Source organism: Xenopus tropicalis, chromosome 2 (genome assembly GCF_000004195.4).
Source record: "Xenopus tropicalis strain Nigerian chromosome 2, UCB_Xtro_10.0, whole genome shotgun sequence".
Classification (NCBI taxonomy): domain Eukaryota; kingdom Metazoa; phylum Chordata; class Amphibia; order Anura; family Pipidae; genus Xenopus; species Xenopus tropicalis.
This window is the reverse complement of record NC_030678.2, coordinates 41,684,129-41,704,526: the sequence shown is the minus strand read 5'-3', so window position 1 is coordinate 41,704,526 and position 20,398 is coordinate 41,684,129. Positions and strand designations below refer to the sequence as shown.

General features: G+C 40.1%; 1 protein-coding gene across 3 annotated transcripts in view; it reads right to left on the bottom strand.

The window, feature by feature from the left end:
- Positions 1 to 544: 544 nt before the first annotated feature.
- The window catches only part of mlxipl (MLX interacting protein like), a 65,887-nt gene continuing 46,033 nt past the window's right edge, over positions 545 to 20,398 (bottom strand). For 2 of the 3 annotated variants that reach the window (XM_004911762.4, XM_031896714.1), the window contains 10 exons: positions 12,548 to 12,681; positions 11,563 to 12,049; positions 8,737 to 8,795; positions 7,582 to 7,822; positions 6,805 to 6,884; positions 5,960 to 6,079; positions 4,236 to 4,363; positions 3,361 to 3,484; positions 2,703 to 2,832; positions 545 to 1,446 (listed from right to left, as the gene is read on the bottom strand). In XM_004911762.4, coding sequence (XP_004911819.2) covers positions 1,325 to 1,446; positions 2,703 to 2,832; positions 3,361 to 3,484; positions 4,236 to 4,363; positions 5,960 to 6,079; positions 6,805 to 6,884; positions 7,582 to 7,822; positions 8,737 to 8,795; positions 11,563 to 12,049; positions 12,548 to 12,681 — 1,625 coding nt within the window. In that variant the 3' untranslated portion in view covers positions 545 to 1,324. The remainder of the gene's footprint in view (positions 1,447 to 2,702; positions 2,833 to 3,360; positions 3,485 to 4,235; positions 4,364 to 5,959; positions 6,080 to 6,804; positions 6,885 to 7,581; positions 7,823 to 8,736; positions 8,796 to 11,562; positions 12,050 to 12,547; positions 12,682 to 20,398) is intronic. The other variant, XM_004911763.4, reaches the window with a different exon arrangement.

The following is a 20,398-nucleotide window of genomic DNA, read 5'->3' as shown; positions in this document are numbered from 1 at the left end:
CTACATGCAACACATTTATCAGTTCCTTTAGGTATATTAGTTTACCTTCAGGTAGAAAGGAGTAGATCCCTAACATAGATAGATATTATTGACACCTGATCATTTTCTATTGGATGACAACCATAAGTGGTTTTCATAATGTAAATGACTGATACATGAGGCCTGTAAAGTACAGAGAGCACTTTTTGTTTCTATGTTCCCAGATGCATATGTTTTACACTGGGTGAGTTGAAACCAGGATATGTTCTGATGATGGTCAGTTAGTCACCAGTGCATATGTTTTTTATAAGAGCAAACAGATTTTTTTATATTTAATTTTAAATCTAAAGCACTAAATTCTTAGATGTTCTTAGTTTTAAAGGTGCCCTCTGCCACGTGACTTGTGCTCTGATCAACTTCTTTATTTATTTACTGTTGTGCCGCAAGTTGGAGTGATATCACCCCCTCCCTCCCCCCCAGCAGTCAGTCAGTAGAACAATGGGAATGTAAAAGTAAAAAACTCAAATCCAGTCATGCCCCCCCCCATATACACTAAGCAGGAGAAACAATAACTTATCTGAAAGCAGTTCCACTGTGTAGTGCTGGCTCTTTCTGAAAGCTCAGACTCAGGCACAATGCAACTAAACTGAAATACATTGTTTTGGTGCAAGAATAACATTTTAAATGGTAGTGAGTGGGTACACAGTGAGTGGCAGAAGGCTATACAGTATATACGTTTCTATTACTTTCTTACTGTACCCAATAAGGGCACTGCCATAAGCAGTTCTGTGCTGGCACCAATGTGAATGTCTGTTATCTGCTTGGGTCTGTCAGGGATGTAGCCAGTTATCCTGAAGTGTGGAATTGAAACATTCAGCAAGTTTGGGCAGGCATACAATGAAATCAGGCCCCTTAGACTTTTTATAGCCTATAAATTCAGATCTGAAACTAAAATGTAATAGAGTGAACTAAAGGCACTATGTGTCATTGATTCAAACACTGATTTTACCAAAATTACAATTTGGATTTTAATAACATTCTATGTCTCAGAAACAACATGGTGGGGCATACAGACAGTGTTTCACATTGCACTGCAGTTCTATTAACTTATTTAGGTTGTGTAGTATTCTCTCTTTCTGCTAAGCCCTTGATAAATGTGCCCCTGTGTGTCAAGAGACAAAGCACAAGCTTACAACCTGAGGCACACAGTGATTCTTCTGGTACTGACCCGAGGAAAAGCAAACAGTCCATAGTTTTAATGGGCTATCACATGAAGAAGTTCATTGGGATTTAGTACAAACATTCAGCAGTCCAGAGGAAGGGGATATTTGGCTGACTGGCTCAGTTAGAGTAAGATATCTTCATTGTCCTGCCTTGTGACAGCCTGTAATGCTTGCTCTGGCAGGAGCGTTGGGTCACTGAGAATGGACGTGGAGGTGCTGAGCTGGCAAAGGGAACTTAGCACAGCTGGAAAAAAAGAGAAAGAATAAATCACATACTGTAGGAACTGTCAGATATTAAAGGACCACTATACCTACATTTTTAACTTGTGGAGTTGTCCAATGGAGCTGTTAAAGGCCAAGGAAAGGCAAAGTCACTTGGGGGTGCCAAAATGTTAGGCACCCCCAAGTGACTTAAATCGCTTACCTTTTACCCCGGGCTGGTGCCCCTGTTGGGAGAAAACAGCACCAGCCTGGGGTACCTGGAGCGCTTCCTCCTTCCTGTATCGCTTGCTCATGCGCAGTAGAGTGAAAAAGTCGAACTTTAGAGAAGTCGGCTTTTCACTCTACTGCGCATGCGCCTGTCGTGGGGTCCTGGCAAAATGAAGCCGGAAGGAGGAAGCGCTCACTACAGGTACCCCGGGCTGGTGCGGTTTCCTCCTAACAGGGGCACCAGCCCGGGGTACAAGGTAAGCGATTAAAGTCACTTGGGGATGCCTAACATTTTGGCACCCCCAAGTGACTTAGCCTTTCCTTGTCCTTTAATAAATGAACAAATTGTTTGGCTACAACTTTTTACACCCCTGTTGTATTTTAGGCATTTCTTTGTACAACAGAAAACATAGTAGCAGTTTCCCTACTACATTTAATTCCCTCTAAAGCCCCATTCTGCTGATCACCCCACAATTATGCCATATCACAAAACTATTGGCTGCTGGTCCTACCACTAGCATAACTATAGAGGTAGTAGACCCCTGTGGGGGAAGGGGCCCAAACTGTGGGGTCTGTTTCCCCTATAGTTGTGCAGAAGACCCCCACTCCAGCAACTCTCCTATCTGAGGGGATTCGGGCAGCTAGGGGCCTATTATGCCACTGGGTCCTACCCCATCTATTCATAACTGGTGAACATAAAATGATGGCATCGTTGTGAATCCCTTGTTTTAAGTACAGTATTTGAGAGGAGCATATTGGCTCTAATAAAAGTGTAATAATAGTGGAGCATCAATGACACGCTGTACAGAATATACTGAAAGCTGAACACAGAATTCAACTTTATTCTCTCTGATGTTAATATACAGGTACATAGGGGTTAATTCAGGAGGGTTGTGCCTCATAATGTGCCTTATCGTGGCTTTCATGCTGTAATTATCTCCAATAAATGCCTTCTTATTCTCCCATCCTCTGTTAGCAAATGCATTTATTCTTAAGTAATGAAAGAGAGGGCAGGGAATTCTCCCAGCTCAAAAAAAATGAAAAACCACCCATAGCGATTGGCACACATACAGGGCCGGAGGGCAGGGAGGGAGCAGTGCTGGTCCAGCCACTCGAGAGACGTTTGCCTTAGATCTGCCAGACTTGCTGTGGAAACCGTCCTGTTAAATGACTCAAAGAGAGGCCTGATGATGAGGCTGAACTGGGGGCAGTCAAGGAAACGAACAAGAATAACAAAAAAATATGCATTTCAAATTTACCAAAAGGGTTTCATTTTAGTGACTGCATATATATTCATATTATATTCCTATGTATATATTCATAAATTGATATTTTCTTTGCCACAGAATAAAATGCAATTTTATGTTTATGCCATTCCCATAGAGCAGACTCTGCCCTACTAAGAAAACAACCATTTCTGTGGCCAACTGCCCCAGAGTGTACACTGGCAATGGTACATGCCAACCTTGACACTTGGTGTGATGGAATTATTTGCTTAAAATGGATTCTATAAAAGATGGCCTTTTGGAGATTTCAGTATAACAGGTTTCCTGATAAGGGATCCCATACCTGTATAAAAGTAATTATCTGTGGAAAATAGGCTATGGGGATTCTGGCTGCTACTCTTTACATAGCCTTTACCTGCACCCTTCATGGTACATGCCACTGGATGTGTTGCTTAGGGTAAGCAGGAGGCATTTGCTAAGCAGTTATCCCACATGAAGGATACAAGCCAGAACTTCCAGTTTTGCAGGGTCCGCATCTGTACATAGTTCTGAAACAGCTGGCGCATGAGCTGGAACCGCTGTTGTGTCATAGGAACACCAGAGGCTGGTAGCTGCTGTTGACAAAGGCTGCATGGAAGATCAAAAAACAAGAATGGGCTTTAATGATGCAAATTGTTTTTTTTGCCTGTAATGCATTATTTTACCCAGAATCCACCCTAATTACAGGGCTTCTTTGTGCCAGAGAACCTTCATCTGCACCTATAAGTGTGCACAGCAAACATAACTGTTATTTTAGCAGGAGGTTGATGTTTAGGGAATGTTTAGGAATGCTGCACCTATCATATTCATGCTTCCTATGTAGTAATTTAAGGGTGTGAGATTAGAGCGTACCACAGGAAAATGCACCCAGTTTCTGTTCATGGGATTTTTAGAAGTGTATTTATCAAATCATTGATAAAAACACTTCTAAAATACCATAGGAATAGAAAGTGGTTGAATTAGAGGTGAGCTCTAATCTCACATTTTAATAAATCTGCCTCCTAGTGTTGGTTTTAATCATGTAGCAATAAATGCAGAATAGAGTGTCTGTCTCTGCTGACTGAATAGCCAGGCTGTCAGTAACTATCTCCGTTGCTTGGATATCTGAATTAACAGTGGGGGAACTGGTGCCACAAGACAGCCTTCAGCTCAGAAGCACTAGAAATGATTGTAACTGGGTGGGAGAGAATAGTACATGTGGAGAGGGGTGAAAGGAGGAAAGAATGTTCCACAAGGGAAAGTGAGGAAAGGTTGAAGGGGGAGAATGGTACAGGGAAATAATGTGCCTCGCTCAGGGAGGGCCTGTAGAACTGCAGTGTTGTGTGGTTTGGTTTCATACCTAATGCTGTCATTCAGCTCCTGGATCTGGCAGCGCAAGTGCTGGGCCTCTTCTTGCAGTTGGGCTCTCTCCTGCTGCAGTTTATACACATACTCCGCTGTCTTCTGCAGGGTGGTTGCCTTGCTGAGCTGGGGATACAACAACACAGCCACTCAGAAAACATTTCACTAACATTCCATCAGGGCCCGCTTGGAAACATAGTTTCTGGCTTTTATATACATGCAAAAATTAGTCATGTTTAAATAATTCTATGACTTTTAGAAAAAATGTAAATACTCATTTATTCTGTCTACTCTGTTCCAGCTTGGAGCTTTCTGTATAGTCACCATTAGTGAGTCGTATTAATCAATAGGTACATGCTCTATATTTGCTCCATATCAGGTAGATATTTAAATTACCGCTGCACAGATAATCTGTGAAACTCACATTAATAGGCTGAAGAATTTGGTGATAAACAAACATTTTAATCCACTTTAAACATCCACTTTTGTGGGGCCCCTACTATCATTGAAATTACCCTTGAATGCTATGTCCATAGGCCCAACCTCTCCAAAGCCCTCAGCTGGTTTTATGCTATTCTATTGCAAGGAAATTTTGACTCTATAAACCACATTAGACTAAAATGGGCCCAGGACTTCCCTCAGCTAGATGAGGAAACCTGAAAAGATAAAGATATACTTGAAATTAACAAGAGACAGCTACATTCACATTACATTTCTCAATAGACCAGGGCAATTATTTTCATGTGTTCTGGAACTGTCCCAAAATCCAGCAGTTCTGGGCCACGGTTCTGACCTATATTAACACCTCATTGGGACTTCCAAATATCCGGACATCTGCATTTTGCCTACTGGGATATACTTAAGGCCTTACTCTAGCCTCCAGCGACAAATCCTGCACTATGCCAAAAAGGCTATCTTATTGACTTGGAAAGCCACAGAGCCTACAACCCTGGGATTCTGGATCAAGCTGGTTGATGACACTTCCATGGCAGAAAATAACCTACCTGGCACGAGGATGTCCTGCCAAATTTGAAAAAATATGGAACCGTTGGCTGGCCGACCCATGAATGAGTAGTATAGCACACTAACACAGCCTAAGCTGGTTGCTTAAGAATCCTTAGTTATGTAGATGGATCCAATTTCACTGGATCTACCTGTGAAATCGGAACACCCATCACTGTCTTCTATCACCTTTCTTCTCTTTATACTTCTTACCTCATGAAGGAGCAATATGCAACCAATGTTCAGTAAACTGAGCAGGGGATTCACAAAAGTGGATGTTTTTATTTTTTTTGCATAGAATCTTTAAAAAAATATCCATATCCATTTTTGTGAATCCCCTGCTCAGTTTATGCAACATATACTGAACACTGTTGCATATTGCTCCTTCAGCTGAACAATACTTTGCTCCCCACACAGTCAGGTGACAAAGCCAGGTAATCAGGAATGATCAAGAATCACTTGGCAATACAGGCTACTTAGCACAAGGAATGGGACCTGAAATGAAATTACCTTTTGTTCCCCATAGTGATGCATGTTATATAAGAACAAGGGCTCCACAGCATAAATTTGGATACCAAGAACCTCAATATATTTAGCTAAACACAGTTCAACTGTCAGTCAGTTACAAATCTGTATAATTTGGCCACACACGTGGATTACTGATGACCCACAGGCCAACAAGCTGCAGATTTGGTGCAATTTTGTATGCCAGGAATATACCTTATTGCTGTGCTGTCCATGTAGAGTTGTAACCAGATTATGCAGAGTGTCAAACCCTATCTTGATGTTACAGCGCCGCTTCTGCTCTGCTGAGATGTGTGTTATCCGCCTGCTGTCCCCCTGGGGAGACACATGAAGGTAATGCATTTGAAAGGAGAGATCTGTTCAGTAAATCTGGTACTGATTATTTCATGTTTATTCTTACCATAGCTATTTACACTTATACAGTTATGAATACAGTTTACAGGGCTCAGCTACAGTCAGGTGATCCCAGTTGTGGCCAACAAAAAGGAATTTCCTTAAAAGCCTGGGTAAAATCTATATTGAAGAAAAAGAATTCTTAATAAACCAGGTAAAAGTGAGTGTAGGACTGGCCAGACCTGGGAAGATGTTGGCCAGATTTTAGTATATTACAATATACGGATAATCCACATTTTGTTTAAAGGGGAGGGCATTTTTGGTAGCTTAATGCCCAGAATCTCTTAATGTCTTAATATATATATATTGATAATAGGTGAGTGCAGAGGACCTCTTTTTGCTGTCTATATGAATTTTGTCTTCACAGCCTCATTGCACCCCCACCTGTTTAAAACATTGCACCCTGTTTAAAATGCGGAGGCAGTTTTACTAAAACTCATTTTTTTCTTTAAATATGAATAAATTCATTTCCACAAATGGCATTTATAGAATGTCATTTATCAAAAAATCTGAACTGAAAAAGCATGCTCGGGAAAAAGTTGCTAAAACATGGCAATGCATTTGGCTGGGTGGGGATGCTGAAACACTGGGAAAGGGTTCTTAGTGACACTTACAGTAAAGCAGCTTTATGGAACTTCTGGACTCACCTTTTTACACCCAGTTCTAACCCAGGAGGTAGAAGACTGAAAGCAGGGGACACTGAGTGAATCTTTGTGCTCGCCTCCTGCTGAATAAAAAGCCAACAGGACATTTAGCCAAACAAAGCCAACATAGCATCTGCCTCCTTATCTTGGGGCCAGGGCTCTGTAAATAACACTGTGTGCTGTATGCACTAACGGATAACTGGTCATGTGTTTATACTAGGCTATTCCTCCAATTCCGTGTTCAAGCACCAAAAACAGTAAATATAATGTGGTCCATAATGCCAGGGTGCACACTGCAAACCTTTATTCTCTTCCTGTTCTAGTCACCTTCCCACTTTCTTTGTCCCAACCCAAATTCTTTGTCTTCTTCTTCATGCCCCAAATAAATTCTGCCCTCCCACACAACTGTTTTTATCACCTCCATAAATGTATTTACTCCCCCAACATATTTTATCCTATGGCATAAAGTGCAGAATCCCTTCTGTTCTTGCTGTGCACTTTGTGCAGTGCAGGGTATTAGGGCACATTCACACCAATATCCTATACACAAGGCCAAGTCCTAGACTTTAAGAAGAAGTGCTGGGCCCCTGAGAAACCTGGACATTAACTAAGGCTTGAATGGTAGCCTATAACAGGCACAGGGCAGCTACATGTAAGAAGCTGCCCAGAAGCTTTCTGCCCTACTATTATTTGGAAAAATCTTACATTTCTCTTTAGAGTAAGAGAGGCAAAATATCAAGGTAGTTTTTGATAAGGGACTAAATTACTGTACTTGCTCACCACAGACTGATGTTGGAGAAAGCCTTTCTGTTTTGGGTTGCAGAGATGAACACGACCGGGTGGTGGAACCAGATATGGAATTGTTGCTCTGGGGGCTAAACATGGGGCTCACAAATATTGGGGGGGGAGGAAGAGGAGGTGGTGATGGTGAGAAGTTACACTGAATTGTAGGCGGCGCAAGGGGCTGTACAGCCGAAGCAGCAATACCAGGGAAACAGAGAGGATCCAATCCTGTACCTGTCTAAAGAGAGACAAAGGCCATTTACTATTCAGTCTAAATGAAATGAGAATCTGCTGCAATTATTGTCACCTACAGGAACTACGTGTTTTTGATAATTTGTTTTATAAAGTGCACAAAGATCAAGAAACTACTGAATGTTCCATTAGAATGTGTTTGACTAAAGCATGTAACCAGCCTCCCACATGTCCCTGTGCTCTTACATTCTGTTGTTAGAATTATTTGGCACTCACATAATAATTGTTTGTCGCTCACATAATAATAATAACCCACTCTGGCTATCTTCTACACATACTACACTTATAGAAAGTAAAAGGGTGGGGGCATGTGGGGAGGGTAGTGGTATCTAAGAAGTGCAAAAGTGAAAGTGACTGCTATACTTCAGGAAGCGGGGATGGAAATATACAGGGTTGGACTGGGCCAGCAAGGCACTGGGAGAACCAGACCCGATCCCAGTATTCTGCAGATCTTTGTACTGGGAAAGTTGGATGAGAAAACATGGAAACCAGAAATGGCATGATGTCTGGTATAGTTAAGACTGTAATTTCACATTTGTGTCAATATTTTCTAAATTATGCCCAAATATAAATGATGCCCAATATATTCTAAATTATGAGACAAAAATGTATTTTCCTTTTCAGTTCTTGTTAAGTAAATATGCACAAATGGCAAAGGTTATACTTATACAACAGATAATTCCTGACTGTGTATCAGTGCTCTTTATTGTTCAAAATAATCTTAGAATAGCAAAGGACACAAAGCAGGTTGGGAACACTCCTTTTATTCATCAAATGGGCTATTATTGCCCAATCTAACTTAATGGTTATAACATGTTATTTAGCAATCAATAAGAATGCTGGTTGTGTATCTGTAAATAACTGAATAAGACTGGTGTGTGTGTCATTGCCAGTTGTTACCGTGCTGCTTGGTCCAGTTAGCCCACAAGATGGCGCATTCGTGGAGGAATCTGACTTAGCTGTGGAATAAAGACAATAGTCAGAGCAATTCTAATACATATTCAGTGTTATATTTTAAATTGGGGGTTAATATAGTTGCATGTTTAATGGGTCCCTATCACACTAAATTGTTTCTCTCAGTGCAAGTTTACACACCCCACACTCTGGGTGGAGGAAACAACACTTAATCTGTGGAGCCTAGAGCCACTGGATTTCAAAGCACTGTGCCCAGAGGCACCTCATTGGTTCCTTTCAGAGCTATTGTCCTTTCACTCCACCCACTCACTACAATCTACCTTCTTAAACTGTGCTAGATTGCTGCCCCTCACCCTTTTGAACTACATCCCTGAATTACCCTTAAAGGAGAAGGAAAGGCATTTTGGCATTTTATTGCCAATAGATTCACCACATTAGTGCCACCTACAACAATATATTTATTCTGCAGAAAGCTTTATACCATACCTGAGTAAACAGCTCTAGAAGCTTTTTCTATTTGCTTAAGACAGCAGCTGCCATTTTAAGTAGCTTCCTGCTACAGTTCTAGCCCTTATAGATCAGATCACATATTCCTAAGGGAGGGGGGAGGGAGTTCTTAGCATTCTTGTGGGAGGGGGAAGCAGGAGAGAGGAGAGAGCTGAGCAGACTCTGGCCCAGGGAATTAAGGAGCAAGTCAGACACCCAAACAACATGTTTACAAAAAAGGTGACAAAATCCTGTGTTTCTTTTGATAGAGGACTCGGTGCAGCATTTCTGTGAGTGTTTTTGGCTGTATGTTTACACAGACCTTTCTGATAAAGCTTACTTAGTTTTTACCTTTCCTTCTCCTTTAAGGAACTCTCCCACCCCTTTTTAAAACTAAACCCAGGCCGACTTTCAAGAGCACTAGTGTGGTATCCAATTTTTATCCAGTTTTGGCACTTATGGGTCAGTGTCCCAGCCATCTGAATAGCAGCACCTATTTGTCCTCCTAGTTGTGCCATTAACGCACCCTCTTACTCACCCATGTGCCACTTAATCTTCCTTAATCTTCCTGTGTGTATTTATTATTTAATGTTTGTCCTATTACAATGCTGCATATTCAGTGTGACTATATAAAGATATACTATACATGTATACATATACAGATAGAACACTGGTAAAACCTTATTAGCAGAGCTTAAAAATTCACCAATCATATGCCAAGAAATCATTTGGTATAGCCAGTACCTAATTTGTGCATTTACATGACTCCCTGAAACTTCAGAAATATAAGACCCAATACATGCGCAGATTTTATCATTATCCAACCAAAATTTTCTAACCTAATTGACTAAACAACCAACACCATGGTACAAAACTTATCGGGATGATAATTTGGAGCCCACACACGGTCCTAAAATTGTATAAAACAGAAAGGGAATGCAGATCTTATGACATTATAATTCATACTGTGGGTGAGGCAGGCTGAATAGTTTGTAGTGTATTTACAGTACCTTGTAGATATGTAAAAATCATGATTTCAAAGGTACAGTACTGCAGTAATGCCGTGGCCTTGCATAACACACTAATTGCACTTGATATTGTAGCGTATGACTATTAACCTGATGTGATCTGCTTTAGCCAAGGAACCTTAGTTGGTAATATTTCAGATTGCTCTGCTACACTTTTCCTTTTGGCATCAGTTGAAGGTAAATGCAGCTGTCTGGGCAGGGTTAGCAAACTGTATGGGCAGTGAATTGGGGTTAGGGACAGGGCTGCATCCATTGGTATACTGACTGCACATATTAACCACGCCACTAATATGGAAATGTATAGTGGATAAGCTACAATTGATGCATATTAATTATCAAGTCTTGCACACTGTGGCACTGCAACCACAGATTACACACAGCTTGTGCGTCTCACTGATTGGGAAGGATCTGTGAAGAGATGGAAAGTATTTTAGTGGATAAATGAATTTTGCGAAACGCCAAAAATGACGTGCATAAAAAAAATCTGTTGTGTGTGTCCAAAACATTTTTCGGCTGTTTCGTGAAAAAATCAGAACCACAGAAATTCGCTGCAAGTCCATGCCTGCTAGTCATCACTAGCAGTAACCCATAGCAACTAATCAGCAGGTACAATATACTGGTCATCTGTTAAAACATAAATCCTATTAGCTGCTATAGATTACTGATCCTAGGCAAACTTAGTGACATTTATTACATATGGGGGTACTATTTCACAAGCTATGCACTTAATTATGTCATTTTATAGGGTTTACAATATAATGATACCATATAAAACAATACAAAAATTATGTTGATCCCTTCCTGTACAATATCTTATTAAAAACCATGGCCATTAATATAAAGTTGGTCCCCTCTTTGCAGCTATAACAGCCTCTACTCTTCTAGGAAGGGTTTCCACTAAATTTTGGCCTTGTTGGTGGGATTTGCTTTAAATTAGAGGTTGGGCACTAAAATTAGTTGACCAGGCCTGGTTCCAATTCATCTCATAGGTGTTCATTTGGGTTGAGGTCAGGGCTTTGTGCAGGTCAGTCATGTTTTTCCACTTCCATCTCACCATGGGACCTTGTTTTCTCTCAGTGTCACTGCTCTGCTGAAAAAGGAATGAACCTTCCCCATCTGCACAGAATTGTCAAGCATGTCATTCTATGATGTTAATTCTCCTGGGTAGCAAAGATGCCTGTGGTTTAAATAGACATTTCCAAAGGAAGTCCACATACTTTTTGCCATATACTGAACTTCTTTATGATGACTAAAGGAAGATGTGATATCCTACAGAAACAGGCTGCATTATGCTCACCTTTCACAGAAATGTGTGATGGGCTGCCACAAGTAACTTGTTCAGTGGTCTCCACTGCTGGCTTCCTGGCCTTGTTGTTTGCCAAGCTCCCGCATTGTTTTGGAACAGAGAATATGTGAGAAGCTTCCAGGGAAGAGTTTTCTGAATACAAGGGGTAGCTATCTGCATGGGTGGGTGCAGTGTGGCCAAGGATACTGCTTTCTGTGACTGAGCCAGAATAATTATTTTTTGGGCAGGATACTTGTGGGAATAAAATGTCTGCATTTTGCATGGGAAGGTTTTGGGAAATACATGGCATTGTTAATGATTGTTCCTGTGGGAAGGAATCGCAGTCTGCATTGAATTCATCACAAGATACAGGGTAATGGGGCAGGTTCTTTGGTTCAGCTCTGGGAGAGACACAAGGCACTCTGGCACTGGCATAGCTTGGGGAAATAAGTGCACTGGCAAAGCAGGACTCTGACTTAGATCCGAAGTGGCTGTAAGGCTGGAAAATAAACAATATAAGGGACACTGAGACATTCAAGAGAATCCAGAGATAATAAGTAAGCAGAACCAATGTACAGTATAATGAGTGTACCAAATAAAAAGAAAAAGGAACAGACAGATAACAGTATGTAGGTATCTACAGATAGAGAAAGAGAAGTGGTTTACAGGAAGAGTGAAGAGACAGGAACATGGCACTGAAAGTGAAAATCATAAAATAGAATACAGAAAAGAAACAGCACAGTGTCACACACAGACATATATTCCATGGGACCTGATATCCATCCTGCAGCCGCTAGTTAATAAACTACAACTCCCAGCATCTTCTACTGGTATTTCAACAACAGTAAGAGGGCTACTAAAAATATATAGCAGACAAAATGGCTTACATTTCTCTTAAACAGAGATAATATTAACTGTAAAGCAGCAGTAAAACTAACAACATGAATAAATAAAAGGTCAAGGAAGGAAATGTAAGTTGAGATTATTGTGGCCATACCTGAGGGATCCTCTGGCAAGCAGCAGCAGCAGCAGGGGGATGTTGGCTGGTGATTCCTTCATTGTAGCTGGAGAAACAGTTCTGCTCTTGAAAATACACAGGAAGTTGCTGAGTTCGGGGACCACTAAAAAAATCTGTGGAACAAATCAAGTGAGCTCACACCATAACGGGCAAACTATGCAGCCAATCAAACAACAGCAAACCAAGAAAAGCAACCTATTTCAAAGTTGTTGTTTCCATATGGCGCCAGCCATGGGTACAGAACGTAACAGAGATACATAAACAGCTTAGGGTAAACATCTGTGTATAACCCTAAATGTTTATTGATAAAACAAAGCACATTTAGGGGCTAGGATTCAGGCCAGTGTCGGACTGAGATGTCAGGGGCCCACCAAAGAACCTTGGCACAAGGGCCCACTTTGCACTATTATTATTATTATTTCCACTTTCCCACTATTATTCCTCCTTTGCTCATTTAGTCTCTTTAGTATCCTAATCTCTTTGTTTCTCTATTCTCTCATACAAGAATAGGGAATGACCATGAAATAGGCCGCCGGTAGTTTTCCTGGTATCCCCATGGACCAACTCCAGCAAATAGTTAGAAGCAAGAGGGCCCACTGACACCTGGGCCCACTGGGAGTTTTCCTGGTATCCTGGTGGGCCAGTCCGACACTGATTCAGCCTTAGCAATGCTGCCTACGACTGCTGTGTAGTCTATTCATAGCAAAGCCTGCATTTTGGGGTCAAACAGTAACCTACTGAGAGATCCACTGGGGTTCATGTTTAACCACACATTACACCAATAATATTAAAGAAACTAAAGAACTAATCATTTAAAATAAACTAATGGCAAATTAAGCACAAATGATGCAAAGTTTTGAGTAGAAAACCTTACATGCCTTTTATTCAGTGTATTGTGTCGGGGGGGTTCATTTAAGCGGTCAACATTACTTACTGAGACCCTATTTTTATGGCAGCAATAAATTATGATAGTGGCCATGTCCGCTAGGTGACATTGAGTAAGACGGTCATAGTTTGAAATCTCCTGTGGCCTTCTCAGACTTATAGTATGGAAGGCTGACAACTTGGCTAGGCCAGTTTCTGTCATACGCAAGCACACTGAGCCATAAAGCAGTGTAGACAAGACTCAGCTCTTGTACAGGCATAGTTTGGTGTTGATTCTGTATTGCGTGGGCTTCCAAACACTGTTCATCAGGTTTCTAGCTTTGCTGAGCCTACTTCTGATGTCCTCTTTAGTGCCACCATCTTTCCATACAATACTGCCAAGGTAACTGAATCTAATTGTGAATGAAAGTTGTTTGCCAATAATCTTCACTGATACTGGTGTAAAGTACAAGCACACGTGCTCTTTCTTCTGCATATGACAGCTAGTATGGGGCAGAAAAGTTTAGGTCCTTTAATATTGTAAGGAGTGTTCACCTGATACCTGCCACCAACCATTTAGCACTTTGGATTGTTCAGTGTATGGTATCTTTTTATTCGCTACAACCCTTATAAAAGGATTGCACAGGGGTGTGACCACTAGCCTATGAATAAGTGCCTCGAAAAGCCATCCTTTTGTGCTAATAAATGATTTTTTTACTTATGCTAACTACTGCATGAACTTGATTGGGAATCTCACGCTATGACTATTCACCATATAACTGTGGACCATGGTCAGTTTGGAGATATCCCTTACAAATTCAGCCCATTTTCACTGCACTAAGCACATGAAAGAATAATAAAGTAGTTATTGTGATTTTTAATAAATACACAGTATCTGTAATTTTGTTAAAATCGCCAATTCCGAATAAACAAACAAATTCAGCCATTTGGCTGCCTTTCACTTTAAAATCATGCTAGGTGACACTATACTATTATATACTATATACTATTTTTTCCAGGGCAAACATACAGTGTTTTTTGCTTTTGTGCCACACAACCCAATCAACTACAAGGGACAGTAACATTAAAACACACAAATATTTTTGTATCAGAAACTACTAGTAGCATTGATGTCCAACAAAAGTTGGAAAATGGCAGCAAGTGTTACAAATACAGGTGTTGGGGTAGGCTAATCTTATATTACCCAATTTAGGCAATTAAACACCCTAACCCGTAAAGTCTTGGACCCCCAAACTGGGGCCTAGCTAAGTTAAAGAATAGGTTAAAGAATAACAATATACTATTAACCCAATTTCATTATTCCAGTGGGGAAACGCCAGTGGGGAAACGGCATTAGTCAGATACACAATACATGCGCAGATTTTATCATTATCTGTCCGATCAACTAAACAACCCTTTGCCATGGTGCAAAAATTATCGGGGTTATAATTCTGAGCCCACAAACGGTCTGAACATCATAGAAAACTAGGTTTCTTACGATTTTATCAGTACGTATGCCCAGCTTTAGATACATTTCCATAAACTCAGCCTTTTATTATTGAATTTGAAATCAATCCCAGGAACAATGGAACAAGGTCTGTGGGGAAGGAATAGAGATACTTTACTGTGATTATGTCTTTCTAATGAAATAAGCTGGGGAGCCCTGACAAGGCCTCCCCTATCTCCATCCATACTGTGACTCATCTACAATATTTATTTATTGCCATTTTATGTTTTTTGTAATATTTCTGTATGGCTTTTTACAAACACTGATATTAAAATATTGTGGTTTTTATTCTAAGTAACAGATCTGTTTTTGGATTGTTGGTAAATAGTTTCTGGTGTAACAACTATAGTTGTATTTTGCAATATGAGACTTCCTGCTCAGCGTGCTTGTGTTTACGGTCTGACTGTGGGGGATGTCAAGAAGACAGAAAGAAGAAGAGTATGCAAAAAAACTGTCACATTGTTGGTACCAAAATAAATATCAGGGCAGGGTAAGTCTAGTGGAAAAGTCCACTTAGAGTTAAAGGGAAACAATACCCTTGAGCACCACAAGCCTTTAAAAAAAAGTCCATATTTAAAACACTTTTGTACATAATAAGTCTGTTTCTAATAGTATGTGCCATGATTTATTTGCCACTGAAAAGCTGCCATTTTAATTACTATAGTCCACCTCTGTCTGGTTCATAGCTACATAGTTAATTTTGGTTCAGCAAAAGAAAAAAGTCCTTTTGCTGCTTTAAATAAAAGTTCCTTAAGTCTAAAGGGGGGCATCATTTCTGTGTTAAAAAAAATATCACCGCAGTCTTCCTATAATCCACTCTAATTTACTTACAGAGTAATTATGTCCCCTTACAAGTGTCTTTTCTTCAGAGACAACAACCCCAACCTTGATATTATTTAAATTCTTTAATTCCTTTTGCCAGTTTGTTACACATCTTGTGCACTATTTCTGGCTCATTAATATCTCTCTGAAGCACTGCACATACTCAAGGTGAGGCCTTACCAGGGACCTATAAAGGGGCAAAATAATGTTTCATCCCTCCAGTTAAAGCCCTTTTTATTGCTTTATTTGCTTTAGCAGTCTCTGAATGTCACTGCCTAGAGTTGAACAGCTTGTTATCTAAAACATAACCACATTTTTCTCAACATCATAGCTACACAAGTAACAGATCTGAGGTGTGAACCCTACAGGGTCTTACAGGTATGAACAGTGCAGGGACACACGTGAACAATGTAGTCTTACTGGTGTGAACAATATAGTCTTAGAGGTGTGAAAATTCAGGGGCTTACAGCCTGCATCTGAGATGTGAATAATGCAGGGGGACAGTTAATCTCAGTACTGATACCATTTAAAGCTTACACAAAGGTAAGCAGTCACAGCAGCCAGACGGGGGGGGGGGCAACCAAGGGGAGCCTTCGGGCCACCAGTTGGACAGCACTGATTTATTGTATAACTGGCATTTATATTCTATTTCTAATAAAGTGCATAACCGTGCAGTTTTTAACATTGAACTTCATTTGCCAGTTTACTGCCCAGTTCTCCAATTTAGCCAAATCTCTTTACAATGCAGAAACATCCTGCATGGAACTTATACTTTTGCACAATTAAGGAACATCTGCAAAAATAGAAACAGTACTTACAATGTCAACCTCAAGGTTTATAAAGGTAGATAAATTAAAAACCTCTGCTAAACATCACTAACAACACTGGTCCAATTAGAAAATATTCCATTTGGCACCAATTTTTGTAATCTGTGCTTCAGCCGTTGCATTGTAGAAATATTATGTTTTAGGCTGTTTTTCTGCTTTAATAAGTAGTCTTTTGTTTGGTGCTGTATCAAAAGCTTTATCAAAATACTGTAGATCACACCTACCGCCATCCCAATGTTTAAGCAGCTGCTCATCATGCTCTAGTCTCTTTTAATCCCTACCCCCCTCAGTTCAGAGTCTCTGCTTTTTCCCTGCTTTCATCTACCAACTGCTCTCCCCTTGATAATAAGAGTCTTATTTCTTGTTTAATTTTTTTACTAACATTATTAAAAAAATATTTTAACAATTTTAGCTTTTTTTGCAAGCTTTATGGATCTCTTTGTACTTGATAAAGATTCAGCCGTCCTGGCTAACTTGAATGTGTTTTCCTAATAAACCTCACCATTAGCCTTTCTATAAGCCCATAATGGTTTAGCTTTGTGATGCCTATATTTGCTTACAACAGGTATATACTAACATGAATATTTGTTAAGCAGCATTTAGCATACATTCCTTCTGTATTTAACCCTGTGAAAAGTCTTCCCCAGTTAATATGTTGAAAAGATGTCCTTATACTTCCAAGGTATACAGTATTAAAATTTCCTCATTTTTTCCCCACTGTTTAGACATAAAATGGTGGCTCAAGGCAAAATATTTAAATTGAACATTTTATTGATATGTCAAGATTTTTTGATAGGTTACATATACCATACATAACCAATATAGATCCCTTTAAAGGGAAAAATAAATCACTTTACAGTCTTTTATTCTTATACTAGCCAATATTTTTTCATAAACAAAAAAAGATATATTTTGACAACACCCACTTCTAGGCATTTATAAAATATACAGAGAAGAAATGTTCTGTGGGGAAAGGAAATACAAACCAGAAATATAAAACCAGAAAGAAAAACAAACAAATGATTACAGAGCAGCTTTACTAGATTTATTTTTAGACTAGAATTATTTTGACAAACATCTTTATATTTTATCATTACTGTCTTTATGGACTACTTTCAAATGTAAAGCTTATGGTCAAGGGTACTCTTTTTTTCCATTACGCACTCATTGACATGGATTTTATGATTGGATAACTGAATAACTATGACATTTATGATGAGACCATGACAATGACTTACAAAAGTATGATAGAAGCTGAAGGCAGGCATGCATAATAGCCAACCACAGAGGAAGACAGATGATCAGCATGCACGAAGTAAGGTTTAGCAGAGCGGCACTAGTGCGAATGACAAGTTTTTTTCACAGCAGAAAGCTAAGCTGTGGCTAAGCATTGCAAATTAACTAAAAAGCAAATATACTTGGTATTAATGATGTGTGGCTCAGGAAAAACTCAACCCACACCTTAACCTGCACACAACCCTAACACTTAATATGTTGGTAGGACCTACACCCATTCTGTACCGGCACCTTTCTGCTCTGTGTGCTACATCTGCACTCACCTTAGGTTTCAAGACATAGACACAGAAAAATAGTGTACTTCCTCAGTCTGTCCCACATCCAACCTAAACCCGCAGTGGTCTCCCAAATTTCAACCCTAACCCACCTCACCTAAGGGTAAACCTAAGGGTCCCATGGGTTGCAGGTCAACCCTCATATCACTATTTTATACTGTACTTCTAAAAAGGGGCACAGAGATTTTTGCATCTCTCTTTATGTAATGCTGTTCATTTAGAAGGAAAAAGCTATGGAACCCTGTACCTACTTTGAAAAACAGCCATTAAGTATATGGCTCGCTTGCACTTGACAGCGCTGTGCTCTGTGTTGCATTTTTAATCTGCTAAGTGCAATAGCAGCACTGCAAAAAGCTAAACACAACTCAATGGTAATCAATGGTACTTCAAGGGCAATTTTGCATGAATTTGTCCCTATTGTCAGGGGAGTTTCTGGCCCCTGAGATGCCTAAGGCAGCTCCTGCAAAGCTGCCCCCCTTGGGCCCCCACACATACCTTTACAGCACCAGGGGTGCCACATCATTAGTGTAGAGAGCGCAACTGTGCCGAATTTCCGTTTTAAAAACCAGAAATTCAGCTCTGAAGTTACCAGATGCTTTTTTGCTGCCAAGTGGCAGCAGCCACACTGACTACAGTGGCCTTTTATTAGTGAGCTTCTTAGTCTGAATGATGAAGTACTTAAAAGCCCCCGGAATGAAACACTTAAAGCTACATCACATGGGACAATGGTGGAAAAAACACCCTATGTCTGACTATCATTGCTCCTTATAGCAGTAAATGAGAAGCACTGCTTTGGACACATATAGTGAGAACATAGTAGTCACAGTTAACAAAAATACAACATACAGCAGTTTCTCAGTGTACAAGGAAAAGATATTGCGGCTGATTTACAAAGCTTGATGCTACATTGCACCAATACAAGTGTTTTTCTAACTGGCAGTTCTGGTCAAAACTTATTACTGTTTGGTTCCTAAGGGCAACTGAACCAGCGCAATTTTGGGTCTTAGCTTTGTTAATAAGCCCTAGTTTATTTTATAGGGTTTTCACATGTAAAACAATGCTACTGGAAAGGACAAGAAGAAATCTTTGGGTACATTACCACACAAAAACCACTCCTCGGCTTATGACCTTTGCAGTTTGGCAAAAAATGGGCTGACAGGATGGGCTTTTTTATTGTTTTCCCCTTTCGGAAGTGGCTCCTCCCTGCCCTGTGGCTAACCCCCCTCGCCCTCCCTGATTATATGGAGTGACCTGGGTAACCACTTCCTGATCTCATCCGCTGTTAGCCTTTCTCTGCTCAGTTATGCTACCCCAAACTTTCAGTACCTTCTCTCAACTTTACTGTGGTAAATAAACTATTAATTAATTCAGTGCAGATTTTTATAATTCATACATTACACCATAATCTGATATTAAAGGAGAACTGAACTTTAAAAATGAATATGGCTAGAAGTACTGAATTTTATATACTTAACATACAGCACCAGCCTGAAAGTTCTGCATCTCTATAACAGAAATGATCCAGGCATTCAATTTTGTGCACAAGAGCTCACCATTTTGGATTTTGTCAGTGGCACTGCACATGCTCCCTATGTTATGGGCAGCTGTTGAGAAGCTAAGCTAAGGGGTTGTTGCAAATCATCAAGTAGAAAATAAGGTTTGTCTGTCATAGAAGCTGATGCTACAGGGCTAATTACTTAATTAAAATGCAGATTTCACTGGTTTCTGAGCGAATCAGCCTGTTTTTGTGACTTAAATATTCAATATTTACAGTATATTGTAAGTCGGTACCTCAGTAGAAACAGAGTTGGGAGGTGCTAGAGGTATCTTTGGAGGCACAGATCTTCCCAGCTAAAGGGCTATGGTCACCTTGGGCTGATAAAAAACCCAAAACATATAATGTATAACATTTCTGCCCTACTTCTTTGTTAAATTTTAGGTCTCTTTAACTTCTCAATTGTGTGTTGGCTTACACCAACAGCAGCTCTTCTTAAAACAACCGATTTGCCAGTTAAGAAGATATGTCATTAAGAAGGTATTCCATTTCTGTCACTTGTTCTGCTTACAGCACCACTCATGGGGTCAAAGCTATGAAACAGCAGAACATAGCGAGAGAAGTGTAGGGAGGTCGTAGAGCCTTATCTAAGTTGCCTATAGGACAGTCATTCTGAGCTGTTCTCTTACCTTTTCTCTTAGCTGTGGGAATGGGAATGCAATTATTGCACACAAATATATTGCA